A 14,223-nucleotide genomic window follows, 5' to 3' on the forward strand; every position below is an offset into this window, starting at 1 on the left:
TGCTCTGTGGAGGTGGGTGGGTGTCTAAGGTAAGGACAGTTCACTCCCAGCAGTGAGGGCCCTTGAACAGCGCCTCTCTCGCCGGGCCTCCCTCCAACCAAGGAATCTCTGCTCTCTGAGCTGGGGGAAACAGCAGCTGCCAAAGAAGATGTGAAGTGGGGCCTGCCAAAGGAGGAGGAGAAAATTAATTAATGAGGGAAAGAAATGTGTCTCTGATCCAGATGATAGACTCCCTATCCCTGGGGGGAGAAATTCCTTGGAAATCAATAGCTGTGCATTCATTATCCCCCTCTTGATAAAATGCAAAGCTATGAGATAGGGGGAGGGGAGAATCTGTGTTGGTCATTAAACAAGAAGGAAGGAGGGGACCTTTCCAGGAATCTATGCCAAGGCTCAGAACCCATGTGGGCATCATTAGCACAGGCAGGGGCCAACTAGTTACTGCACTTGCCAGACCAGGAAAACAAAGCAGTGACATATTGGTGAGCCCCAGTCCACCACCCTTTTCTTTCGCTGCCCTGGGGTAAATAGAGAAAGACTTCATAAGGCCCAAAGAACTGCATGCAGATCTGCCACCATGCCCCAAGCTCTAGCCTGGGGCCGAGGGATGTGGCTGGATAACTGTCCAGGCACCATCTCCCACCCCATCCCATGTTTCCGTCCAACTCTCTTTCTCTGCACTTGTCACACCCGAACCATAAGTGCCCCCTCACCTGGGGCTGCCCCACTCTTAGAGACTGCCACCTCCTGCAGGGCAGCTACCCCTGTTTTATACCTCATTTTCTCTCCAGTGTCTTGCCCTGGCCCAGACTGGTGATGACCAAGCATGTGAGGAAGAAAGGGAAAATAGAATGTAAATGAGGGAGGGATGCAATAATTGAACTCCGAAAAAGAACAAGCTGCTGTCAAGATTTACAGCTCTGCATGGGGACAACGCAACCTTCTGGCCCAATCTCCATTTCCCTTTTTGGAAGAGAGGAGACCCTTCAGTGATCTTCCTGCTTGCCCCCCATTAACCCTGGCTTGTTGAACTCTCTGGCTTTCACACCTGGCCTTCCCCATCTGCCTTCTCTTCCTTCTACACACATGTGTTGTTCGATGGGGCGTTTTTACCCTGTGCCAAGCACTTTGCTAGGTACCGTTGTGGACACAGATGTGCACTAAAATGGGCTTCCAGTCCACTGATTAGGGGGTGGGTTGGGAATTGAACCCACAGCCCTCATAGTTCTAGCCGCAGGAAAAGCTGAGATATTCTGGACAAATTCTGGCCCCACCCCATGGGTTGTCCAAAAAAAAAAAAAAGTGTCCAAAGAAATGTGAACTGGAGGAGGAGAGTCTGAGCAGGCTTGTGAGCTCCTGCTCTCTGGTAGGGTGCCTGTTTTCTGGGTTTCCTCGTGCCCTCCCAGAGTCATAGGTAAGTCCATATGAGTTTCCAGTACTTGGCTGGCCTCGCTCTCTGGGGATCCACTCAGAAGGAACCTGTGCTGCTTGTGGTTCTGCCTCCCATGCACCTTTCCACCCTCCGGCCAGCATTTCCCTGAGGTGCGGGCAGGATCTAGGCTTTTGCCCTCTGCAGGATCCTTCCTTTCCCTAGTGAAAGAGCTCAGGGAACGGCTGCCATGGGTATCAGGAAGGATTAGGTTAAGCCTGGACTTCCAGAGCGACGACTACCTTAGGACTCACTCGCTCCCTCCAGCGATGTCCTGCTCCCCGTCCATTCCCTGTAGAGATAAGTTGCATTTAGCACTCCCAGGGGACCATGTAATGGATGGAAACTCGAGGCTCCTCTGGAACTAGCAAGTGAACATCTTTCTTTCTCCCTTCTCTGGCTGCAATAGGAGAGGAGGGTAGAGAGAAAAGAAAAGAAAGAAAGAAAAAGCCATGGTGACGCCTGTGGGCTTTTCTTGGAATTTGAGTATTGAGTGGGTATGCTAAATACGGACACGTTTATCTGAGGAAAAGATCCACACGAACGCAAATTGAGGTTTTTAGAAATGAGATCTGCTCTTTGGTGGGAATACAGACTTCTTTGGTGTGGGAGAGACCAAAAGATTATTTATCTGATCTCTGCCTCCCATAAGTAGCCCCTTGCCGCTCTCCAGCTCTCCCGCCACAGATGTGATAACATCTGGGCTGTTATTATCACCCGGGGCAAGCGTTGTGTCCCCGGGGACTCGGCACCTGAACTGTGGTTCTCCCCGGAGGCGCTTGATCTGCCTGCCACACAAGGGCCATATAGCAGGTTGGCTAATTGATTCATTCTTCTTAGGTTTTGATTTCACAATCAGAGAATACATAAAAAATAAAGTCTGGACCAGAGCTTAGGTTTCTTTATTCCAGATTTGTTTGAATTAATATTTTAATCACACTTTCCTATACACTGGCTTGATCCTGTCTCCTATTCAAGATATATATATATATATATATATATATATATATGCACACACACACACACACACACACACACGAAGCAAAGAGGCCAAAGCCAAGACGATGGAAGGGAAAAGAAAGTTCTCTTTTCAACATCTTAATTCTTTTTTCTCTGAAACGATTTTCTTTTCTCCCGGAGTTTCCAGCATAATGTGTGTGTGTGTGTGTGTGTGTGTGTGTGTGTGTGTGTGTACACGCTGAGGAGAGGAAAGGATCCCCACAACACCCTGTTAACTATTTTTCCTTTTGATTACTAGAAGCCTCAGATCACCCGGAGCTCGTTTGAAATGTGGGTTTGTACACGGTTAAAGGAGACAAACAATAAGAGAAATGCACAATTTCATTTCAACAGCAGTTCCTTAGTAGAAAGCACACGCTCCTTGTGGCTCCTAAGTGGCTGTCACTGTCGGTGCCTGACACAGTTATATTCACAACAACAACAACAACAACAAAGTATGCGGAGGAAATTAAATTATATGGAAATCAATAGCGTCTGACTGCTTCAAACAAATGTCTGTCACGGCGATTATTCTCCAGGAACCTATTTATAAACCTTGAAAGAAACAGGTTCTTGCAGCAAAAGACAGCATCTTCTGCGTTTCTGTGTTGTTATTTATACTGTATACAGAGGAATGCGCGGGCATAATTTAACATACAAATACCCAGCTGTATACATTATATAACAGCTTGTTAGACATCCCAGAGTGGAGGTGTGCCTAAGTAATGCGCATATATTCCGGGCTTGCGATGGGGTTGGGGGAGAGTTTGAGAGAGGGAAAGCACCAAAGGGGTTCTGAGCATCGTGTCTTTCTCCCCATAAAAGGTGGGTACCCTGAGACAATAGCCAGCCCTTTTGATCTTTCCAGAGCCGCTGTGGGAAAGGTGAGGCGTGCATTGCGCATGCCCGGGTAGCTACAGGTGCATCACCTGCGCTGTCCTTGCTGGTGGTCACTATAAGAGTGGCTCCCAAGCGCCTGTCGCGGCCCAGCGAGCGCGCGCGCGCGCAGACGCACGGCGCCGCGGAGAGAGAGCGCGCGTCAGACAGACTCAGACAGCTGATGCCTGTCAGCGCGGCGGGGCCGGGAGCTCTCGCGAGAGCTCCCAGAACCGGCCGCGAGAAGTGGGGCTCAGGTGTAAGAGGAGTGCATCCCGTCGGCGCGCGGGGCTAGAGCTCTAGGAGAAGTGGGATCGCGAGGCCGGTGCGCGGCGCTCTGCACGGTCAAAGGGAGCGCCGGGCGGCAGCGGCGGCAGCAGAGGAGCAGCAGCAGCCCCCGGCGCGGCCGCCGCCTCCGCGCAGCCAGCCGCCGCGGCTGCAGCCTCCGAAGGGAGGCCGGGGGAGCCGGCGTGCGCACTTTCCCGCAGACTTTCGGAGTGTTTGTGGATTTACATGCCAAGCCATCAAGATGATGTCTATGAACAGCAAGCAGCCTCACTTTGCCATGCATCCCACCCTCCCTGAGCACAAGTACCCGTCGCTGCACTCCAGCTCTGAGGCCATCCGGCGGGCCTGCCTGCCCACGCCGCCGGTAAGCGCCCCACGCCCGCGGCCCCGGCCCGCGCGCCTGCCCCCTCCCCGTCTCCGAGACACTGCATGTCGGGTGCTGCTGTGCTCCGGGTGCAGGTGCTGGGTTTTGCGGGCAGGGAGTTTTAGAGGAATCCCGCTGCGAGGCACGTTTTGTCCAGTGGCGCTTAATGTCGTGTTCCCGTCGCCTCTGCCTCGTGTCGGGCGCCTGCGATCAGAGTGGGGAGCGCTGGGGCCATGACTCTCTACTTCCCTCCACTTTTTCTGTTAATTTCACGCCTCGGAAAGGCGGTCTCCGTGCGTGTTCGGGTGCGTGACACGGGTCCCGAGCTGCGAGTTACATTTCCATTTCTTCTTCTTTTCCCCTTCCTTTTTGGTCTCCCACGCCGGTTCCCGGAATGTGTTCTTGTGTCCCCCTCTCCCCTGAACCTGTCTCTCTCCCCACACTCATGTCCCTTCTCATCTGTCCCTCCCCCCGTCTTGTCCTCAATGTGCTCCCCATTCCGTCTTTCCCGGCCTCCACTGTCCCCACCCACGTTGTTGTTATTTTGGTTGCTTTGTGTTTGGTTTGCCCTTTGCTTGTGCTTTCCGGCTTGTGCGTGGTTTTGTTTTGTGTTTTTGCTTTTTTTCTTTTTGTGGTTTGTTTTTTTTTTTTTTTTTGTTTTGGTTGTTTGTTTTTTGTTTTGGTTTGGTTTGTGTCGCCTGCAGCTGCAGAGCAACCTCTTCGCCAGCCTAGACGAAACGCTGCTGGCGCGGGCAGAGGCGCTGGCGGCTGTGGACATCGCCGTGTCCCAGGGCAAGAGCCACCCGTTCAAGCCAGACGCCACGTACCACACGATGAACAGCGTGCCATGCACGTCCACGTCCACCGTGCCGCTGGCGCACCACCACCACCACCACCATCACCACCAGGCGCTCGAGCCTGGCGACCTGCTGGACCACATTTCGTCGCCCTCGCTCGCGCTCATGGCCGGCGCGGGCGGCGCGGGCGCGGCGGGCGGCGGCGGCGGCGCCCACGACGGCCCGGGGGGCGGCGGCGGCCCGGGCGGCGGCGGCGGCCCGGGCGGCGGCGGCCCCGGGGGCGGCGGCGGCGGCGGTGGCCCGGGGGGCGGCGGCGGCGGCCCGGGCGGCGGGCTGCTGGGCGGCTCGGCACACCCGCATCCGCACATGCACGGCCTGGGCCACCTGTCGCACCCGGCGGCGGCGGCCGCCATGAACATGCCGTCGGGTCTGCCGCACCCCGGGCTGGTGGCGGCGGCGGCGCACCACGGCGCGGCGGCGGCGGCGGCGGCGGCGGCGGCGGGGCAGGTGGCGGCGGCCTCAGCGGCTGCGGCCGTGGTGGGCGCGGCGGGCCTGGCGTCCATCTGCGACTCGGACACGGACCCGCGCGAGCTCGAGGCGTTCGCCGAGCGTTTCAAGCAGAGGCGCATCAAGCTGGGCGTGACGCAGGCCGACGTGGGCTCGGCGCTGGCCAACCTCAAGATCCCGGGCGTGGGCTCGCTCAGCCAGAGCACCATCTGCAGGTTCGAGTCGCTCACGCTCTCGCACAACAACATGATCGCGCTCAAGCCCATCCTGCAGGCGTGGCTCGAGGAGGCCGAGGGCGCGCAGCGCGAGAAAATGAACAAGCCCGAGCTCTTCAACGGCGGCGAGAAGAAGCGCAAGCGGACTTCCATCGCAGCGCCAGAGAAGCGCTCCCTCGAGGCCTACTTCGCCGTACAACCCCGGCCCTCCTCCGAGAAGATCGCCGCCATCGCCGAGAAACTGGACCTCAAAAAGAACGTGGTGCGGGTGTGGTTTTGCAACCAGAGACAGAAGCAGAAGCGGATGAAATTCTCCGCCACTTACTGATGGGGAGTGGGAGGTGCAGGGCGGGGCAGAGCGGGGAGCTGAAGGGGGCTTTTCGGGGCCTTTCCCCGAGCCTGTTTTCCTCTAGATTTGGAGTGTCCGTTATCTTGCTTGCATTTGGGGAGTCCCTCCTAGCGCACTCTTCTCTACCCCCCCCCCCCTGCTCTCCCTGCCCTTTCCCCTCTCCAGAAAAGAGGACTGCGGTGCTGGGTGTGGACGCGGGAGAGCCAGGCAGGAGAGAAAGAGGGAATATTTGGGTGAGCGGGAGTCAAGGGAAAGGAAAGCAGAGATTGGAGGAGGGGTTTTGAGGAGCAGATTGGTTCTGGGGGTTAGGGTGGGGGGAGACTCGGGAAGTCTAGGGAAATGGACTGTTTTTGACCAGAGACACTTGTCAAAATCTCCTGGGGACCAAGGGACTATGTACAAAAACAAACCTACCAACCACCAAAAACCAGACAAATAAAGACAAACTAAAACAAAACAACAAAAAGAAAAAAAAAATGTTTTAGAAACTTAACTCTGGGGAACCAGGTTCTGCAGCTTCATTACTCCCTAAGGAAGAGAGAAAAAGAGCACCACTATTATTACCACCCACCCCAACCCTACATACATAAACTGAGTTAAAATCGAAAACCAAACAAACCCGAAGGTGAAATTCTGGGTAGCAAAGCTAGTTGTTATGTGTTTACTGCCCCCCTCCAAGTCTCACTTCCACCCCATCCGTGTCCTCTTTGATTTATTTTATCCATTCCAATGAGACTCCTATAGCTGCTCTCCATTGCCAGAAGGGGGGGGGGGGGTGGGCACAGCAAAGAGAGGGAGGCTATTCAGGAATCCCACATTTTCGGGTGACCTGGCCTATATACTCCTGTGGTCTGGTCATGTCTGGTAGGGATGTTTAGGGAGAGAGAGACACACAATCTGAGCTGACTGAAAGGCAGAATTTAGGGTCTCCGAAATAAATATTTTATTCTAAGATAATAAAACAATTTAACAAGGTTTTTCCCCTTCCATTTTTGCTTATATCTAAGATCTGGAAAACATTATTTTGAAATCCCCCCCCCCCCCCCCCGCCCCGTGCCCATAGAACTTGCTTGCCCTTTCATTTATTTTTCTGAGTGTGGTTTATTTTAAACTACCTACTGACTTTCCCCCCTATTGATTCAAATACACTGTCGGGGTGGAAGACACTAGGAAAGGTACTGTGCCCCATTTTCTCTCTAGAACAAGACCCATCTTGCTCTTCTAGGTACCCTTTCTTTCTCTCTTGAAGACCACGAAATCGTTCTGGAAATACTGGAAAGTTTCTGCTTTCAGTTGGAGCAGGACTTGGCTGGGACAAAAATCAGCTAAATCCCAGGAGAGAGGAAGACAGGTTTAAAGCCCTCCATTTGTTTCAAAGGGGTCTGCATGTTGCGGGGGAAGCAGAACAACTGTGTTTCATTATTATTATTGTTATTATTATTATTATTATTCAAAAGTAATTTATTGTTGGGGATAAATGTTGGGTAGCAAGAACTTTAATTTGCACTATCAGTCTCCCAAATAGAAAATCATGTATAGTATTTCATAGTAATAATCAAGGTACTCTCTGAACTGCTGATGGTTAAAAACAAAAACAAGACAGCTGAAGGTGGTTAGGTAAAATGCCTGCTTGGTGCATAAGATACTCTTTTGATCTCTTGTGGAGATGGTTTATCACCATCCTTTAAGAAGTAAAAAATTGAAAACAGAACAAATGAGAAAGGGAAAACTCTGCCATTTAACAAGACTGAAATCATGCATGATCTGAAAGGTGCAGAAAGAAACACAATTAGCTCTCACTCTGGTTAGGCATTATTTATTTAATTACGTTGTATATCATTGTTTGCAGCGCAAACATACTATGCATTTGAAACTGAGCACTAAACTGGGCTAGCTTTCTGATAGACCGTTTTGTGGATAGTGTGATTTCACAGTCTACTGCCTGTTTTCACCGAAAACACAACATTCTTGTCATATTCTTGTATTTAGAGGAAGAGAACAAAAGGAAAATTACTGTAAATATTTTCTTTAACGCACACACTCACACAATGGTTACAAAACTGCCAGTGTTAATCCTGAAATGTCTCACGATTGATCTACCTGTCCATGTATGTCTGCTGAGCTTTCTCCTTGGTTATGTCTTTGCTCTAATACCTTTCCTCCTCCCCACTCCTATTAGAACCATTTCTGTGCGCCAAAATACAACAGGGGGATGTGTCCCAGTACGCTTACAAATAAAACATAACTGAAAGAAGAGCAGTTTTATGATTTGGGTGCATTTTTGTTTATACTGGGCCAAGTCCTGGTAGAGCCGGTCAAAAAATGAGGTTCAACCACAAATACAAGGGAGGATATTGAAAGGGGGATAAAAAGTGAGGAAGGGGTGAGAATGATGTATTTTTCTGCTGAATCAGAATTCACTTTCAGATAACTCATGTGAAAAGCGGTGCTCTGAATAAAATGAATTCTATATTAGTTTCCTGTGTTTATCAATTTTTTTTTTTAACTGCAGAAACTCTTAAACCACAGTTCTCACTTCAGAGTGGTGGAAGGTAATAAATAACCAGGCCTCCTCCCCAAATTAAATTGAGGTTCAGGGAAAGAGGCATTTGGAGATTTCTATGTGGTGTTTCTAGCCTATAAACATTTCTTTAAAAAATGTTGTAACTAAATGACTTTGCTTTGGAGGTTAATATAAAAAATCATCCACGGATCTGTCCAGCCACCATGTCAAATGCCTGTGTTCATTTGAAACATTTAGTGTGCCACCTACTGCTCCAGAAAGACCAGAGATACTTTATTTCTTGGTGACCCTGGACTAGATCAGATGCCAAATGTACAAAGTTTCTTAATAGCTGGGATTATATCTTCTGACATCATCCCATTTTAGCCAAATCTTTTTAATTTCACCGGCAAATCTGTGAAACAAAACACTGATGTTCAAAAAAGAATAGTACATTTAAAAAGCTGTGATTTTAAACAGTTGTTAATGTTTAAAAAAGCACTAGAGGTATTTTTAAAAATAGATCTCTTCCATCAAAATTGATTTGTTTTTGTTGTTATTGACTTGAAATGTCATCAAAGTTTTTAATAAAATGCATTTGTAAAAACAAACCAACCAACCAACCGTTATTTCATAGGAAAGTATGACCGGATTTCATTGTTGGAGAACCAGGAATGAACAAATGAAAAGATTTACAAAGGCTTCCCCCCCCCCCCAATCTGCTCGGAACGCAAATGTTGCAGGCAAATACATTTGTATTATATAATGATGACCAATGTATGTAATAAGAACTTAAGCATTTGTTTTGTATTAAAGTCCTTATCAAATAAAAAGACAATATTATGTTAATAAAACATCATGAAAACACATGCTTTGCAGAGTTTCCTATTTTATGCAGTAGGAAACTGTGCAAAACAGAAATGCTTTGCTCTCTGGTGAGTGAATCTGTGTACCGTGGGAAGGAATAAGACTGTTCTAAGACACCTTTGTCAATTTAGAAAGAAACAAACAAGCAAACAAATGTCCTCCTGAAGCAAGAGCAAAGGCTTGTCACTCAGCGGTAGCTGACCTTTCAAAGTTTTCTGGTTGGGAAGAGGAACCACACTTTAAGCACAGTCTGAAACCAGTTGGTGAGTGGAAATACTAAAATGTGTGGCTGCGAACTTTAAAAGAATGATCTTAAAATAAGTTGGTGAGAGTGGGAAAATTGCGCTCCGTTTGTACTTCGGCTTCTCGGGAAATCCAGGCGTTCGTGGAGTAGGCAGGGCAAAAGAAAAATAAGCATGAAATGCACCTGTCGCGTTGATGCCATTCATTCATTTTAAATTTCAGTTTGCCCCAGTCCTAGCTCAGAGTCCTGCTCCTATAGGTCTGAGAAATGATGCCCTCAAGACACATCAACTAACTTCTGAGTAGATTTTTGTTTAATGCGTTTTCTTAAATTGCTCTCAACTTCGATTACACTTTCATAAATAAACCGTAGCACCCACTGCCATGATGGTATACTTTCTCCTGATACTAAGACTAATTCGGCCCTGTTACCACACATAGCCAGGCCAACGGAAGACAGGGCGCCCTAGCTCCTGGGACTCACCTGGCCAGCCCCCGCCCACGGCCCGCAGCCGCGTCGCCCGGGCCTCTCTCTCGTCTACCTTGCGTGAAGCATCCCTGCTCCATCTTTCTGGGGGAAGAGCTTTCATAGTCTAGTCCATGAAGTGGAATTGTTGAGTTCTGACTTTGGCTAAAAAGCAGTGTTCCCCCACTCCATTCGAATTGCCTTGGTGGCCCCCGGGATGGTAAAGGTGATGACCACAATTATTATCTGGTGTGGTTCTGTTTATCCGTGTTACTGGCGCCGCAGTCTCAGCCCCACGATGAGAGCCACACAGAGCTCGCGGGCGGTTTCAAAGGAGACCGCAAGCTTAATTGATTTTTTAAAAATAGCAGCCGAATTCTAATTCTCGCGGGGAGCCTCTTTTCCACCTGCGAGATAAGCCTTGTCGCAATAATTACGTTATTTAATATTTGATCAAACCTTCGCGCCGCCACCGCGGCTGGCGGCGCGGGGCCGGCTCGCGCCCTCCGGGGCGGCGGGCGAGCAGCGCTGCCGGAGCCGGGCCGGGAACGTGCGGCGGGGGCGCGCGACAGCCCCGCTCCGGTTGTCTTGCTCTTTGAATAATTCATGGCTTGAGAGTTCTGGAAATTAATAAAATGAATGATAACAAGAAGCTAATTAAAAACTTTCGTAATTGTTGTCAAGTCAACTTGATAGGAGACGGGCAGGCCTCCCTCTCCCCCTCTGCCCGAATCGGGAGGCCCTCGAGGGCTGGGCGCGGGCGGGGAAGGGCCTTGCATGTGGAGTGGACAAGCGCTCCCCGGTCTCAGGGAGTTACTTCGGGGGCCGCCTCGTGGGTCTGCTCCCTCCCCTCCAGCCGCCGCAGTCTGCAGCTCACTCGTCCTCTCGGCTAGACCTCGGACTTCCGAGCGGGTGGATGGGCGGGTGCCGTTTCACACCGCAAGCGGACATGATTGGGTCACAATTTGCAGCCAGGAGGGACCCGCCCTCCCCCGACCCGTGTAGGGCTCTCCCTCTGCCACCGAAACACCCGCCCACCCGGGGCCGACCGCGCGGGGAATCCCAGCGCCCCAAGCGCGCAAGCCTCGGCCAAGCGACCGCAGGGCGCCGGGTATGCGCCCTTCCACCGCCTGCCGATTGGTCTGAAGGCTTCCAGCCACCCGAGACCGCAGTTCCTCTCAGACAGCGGGACAGCCACCAGCCTTCGGGCCCTGGCTGGGAATTGGCCCGGCCGCCAAACACCCCAACGGATAAGCGGTCCCGGGCCTGGACCCCCGGCGCGCTTGCGCAGCGGAGGCGGGTGGCAGGCGGGGCGCGGACCGCGGGGAGCGCCCGGCGGACGGGGCGCGCACGGAGTGCGCAGGGAGCGCGCGGAGCTCGCACATGCGCGCTGCGAGCTCCCGGTCTCCTCCGAGAGGTGAGTCGGAGTTTCGCAGCTGGTAATTAGAAGCTCTCAGAAGTCTTCCCCTACCATGTAAGTGCCTTTGAGGGTGTCCTGAGAAAAAAGGGAAGGGACTGGTAACTCACAGAGGTTAAAAATACCCCCCTCCCCACAGTTTGCCTAAGTCGAGCAGGCACCTTAAACACCATGAAACTTTCCCAAACTGGTTTACGTTAAAAAGAAAAAAAAAAAATTTGGAAGCAGTACGGTATCGGTTTTTGTTTTTTTGTTGTAGTTAAGGTGCACACAACGAAAACCCTATTAAGGATTTGAACTTAAGAGGCAAAGATTTGCACCCAGGGTGTTAAGAAGGCTGGCCACTCTGCTTCCGTCCGGGAGAATTCAGTAGAATCCTGGATCGGAAAACGGGGGTGGAAGATCTCGGTCCAAGATAACCTGGCAAAGCACTAGGAGTGAGTCCAGCGCCCGCTCCCGCAAACGCAGGGGTGGAGAGAGAGCACCCCGTCCCACTCCCCGCCCCAATCCCAAATGCCCTGAGGTCGCAACTCTGATTTAGGAAGGCAAGAGTATAGAGAAAGAAGAGGGGAAACTGAGGCAGCTAAAAGAGAGCTTGGACGGAGAAGTGGCAAAAGAAGGGATGGAGGAGGAAAAGAGAAGGAAAAGAGACTGCCCACCTTGATGAGGCAAAAAGAATTACAAACAAAAGTTTGATAACTCTGACTCCTGGCTTCAGTGCAGCATAATGTACACAAACTTTGGTAGGCATGGATCAGACTAAAACAAAGTGTTGACAATTTCCAGCTGAGGAAATACACTTACACCAGTCTCTCCACACCCTAACCCCCCTCCGCCCCCGCCAAGTGTTGACAATAAACATTTAATGAAGGCAGGGACCTGGCTGTCTCCAGTCAGTGTCAGAATACTTTAAGCAGACCATTAGCACGGCTTCTTCCACTTCAAACATCGCGCGCTACACTCTTAACATTATATTTTAAAAAAACAAAAACAAAAACAAAGTGTGAGACAAATAATATGTTTATACGGATATCTTAAGTGGTCTGTCGTAGTTCTGATACCCCCTGTACTTATTAGCAGAAACTAACTCACTGTAGATTACTCGCGCTTAAAAAATGTTAAATACAGTTAATGCAATATTAATCGCCCTTTGGTGATATAAAATGCAATATTTTCAGACAGCTATCGAGCTTTTCTAGAGGAAGAGCTGATGAAAAGAGTCACAGCTGAATAGTGGAGAGAAAAAGCCCGGTATTTATTGCTTTTGTTTGGCTTTTGGCTACAGAGACAGGAACCTTCTAATGGGGTAAGGACATTTATTTTATCTGCAATCTATTGCTGCGAGAGCAGGGGCGGCAGATGGGGCTGGTGCGATATTCGCAGTGTAATTTAGACCAAATCCTAATAACTAATAATGATTTATGTTAATTTTGATCATTTATGCGACTTTACAAAAGCGTTGTCATGAAAGAAAGAGAAAGAGCAGCAGAATGTTCTGGGGGCTCTAAGGCTGAGACCGGAGCTCAACTACCCTGCTTAAAATATGTTTTGTGAGTTAGCAATGGAAAAATACAGGCATTTTAAAAGCAGGTAGGAGCTATTTAACTTGGGCAGAGAGTTAATCTCCCTGGGGCTTGCATTTTTTCTGAAAATGCACCCAAGTTGAGAGGAAATGAGACGCTTTTGAGCGAGAGACTCTTTCATCCTAGTTTTAAAGAAGATATGTTTCAATTGTTTCATTTGCTTATATTCAACTAAGCGGTCGCGTGTGCGCTTGCTTGCGTGTGTGTGTGCGCGCGTGTGTAGTGGAGTCAAGTGTGTGCGAGGCATGAGTGCGCGCCGGGGTCTTCCCTCCAAAGTGGAAGCTGAGCCTGGTGTTTGAGATCAGCCTTAGCGCCCGGGAGCAAGCAGTTGCACACCGCCGCCACGCCTTATGCAAAACTTTTATTCCTGGCTGCTTAAACAAGTTGCTGTATCTTAATCTTCACTTCCCTTCTGATATTTGTTTGCCTAGAATCAACTTTTGAGAAGCTCTGCCGTCTCTACCTCCTGTCTTTCACCTCCCCCAAGGGATCTCAGGGCTTTTAAACTTAAAAGTGCTTCCCCTCTCCTCATCCCCCTGGTAACGTGGCACGGGTTCAGAACCCCAGGGGCTGCCAACGGGACGTAGTTGTGCCCAGGAACAGGAGATTTTTGGCTGCCACGCAGTGCACTGCAGAGGGTCGGAGCGATTTTGAAAGGGAGGGTGCGCCTTGCTCGTGGCAATTTACTTTTTCGGTTACCTTTAGCGCGTTTCAACGCCTTCAGGCTATAGTTTGAAAGTAAAACAGCATCAAAGCACCTCCTTATTAGCTCTGTATTTGAGAAATCCGAAGATGAAACTACCTAAAAGGTTTAATAGGGCGGAACAGCATTTATTTGCCAAGCAAACAGCCAGAGTACAGTTCAAAAGGGGTACAGTGGTTTATCAGCAGGAGGCTGGAATAAGAACGTTGGGTAAAGCAAATTTCAAGCTTCAGTTATGCTGTTAAACCGTTAAAGTGAATGAAATAAGCTTCAAGTGGGATGTCTTCTTTGATTTTGAGTATCATCTCCCTCACGAAGTACATATATAGATATACACGTACATACATATATGTGTGTGTGTGTATGTATATATATAAATAAATATATATATATAAATATATATATATAATCTCCTAGAGGCTTTCCCCACCTTCAGAGTTATAGAATTATTGTCAAGACTTTTTGCTTGTTTGTAAACTTTCAGGTTTTGTAGATCAAGAATAGTTAGCTTTCTAGAGATTTGATCTGCAAATGTATCTAAAACATGATCACATCTTTTACAGTTAAAATATTCATGCTTTTCTTCCTCTTTTTCATATTTCAAAACTGTTGATGTA

General features: G+C 49.6%; 1 protein-coding gene across 1 annotated transcript; it reads left to right on the top strand.

Moving 5' to 3' along the window:
* The first annotated feature begins 3,498 nt into the window (after positions 1-3,498).
* On the top strand, positions 3,499-6,814 carry POU4F1 (POU class 4 homeobox 1). The gene is made up of 2 exons (XM_032315239.1): positions 3,499-3,956; positions 4,661-6,814. The coding sequence occupies exons 1-2, from the start codon at positions 3,834-3,836 to the stop codon at positions 5,801-5,803; spliced, it is 1,266 nt and encodes a 421-aa protein (XP_032171130.1). The 5' UTR covers positions 3,499-3,833; the 3' UTR covers positions 5,804-6,814.
* Positions 6,815-14,223: the final 7,409 nt, after the last annotated feature.

The sequence above is a fragment of the Mustela erminea genome, chromosome 15, assembly GCF_009829155.1.
Source record: "Mustela erminea isolate mMusErm1 chromosome 15, mMusErm1.Pri, whole genome shotgun sequence".
In the NCBI taxonomy this organism is placed as follows: Eukaryota; Metazoa; Chordata; class Mammalia; order Carnivora; family Mustelidae; genus Mustela; species Mustela erminea.

Excerpts from the sequence above, each read along its gene's own strand:
- POU4F1 (XM_032315239.1), top strand. The coding sequence starts at position 3,834 with ATGATGTCTATGAACAGCAAGCAGCCTCACTTTGCCATGCATCCCACC. Across the intron at positions 3,957-4,660 it reads CCTGCCTGCCCACGCCGCCG|CTGCAGAGCAACCTCTTCGC; the intron begins GTAAGCGCCCCA and ends TGTCGCCTGCAG.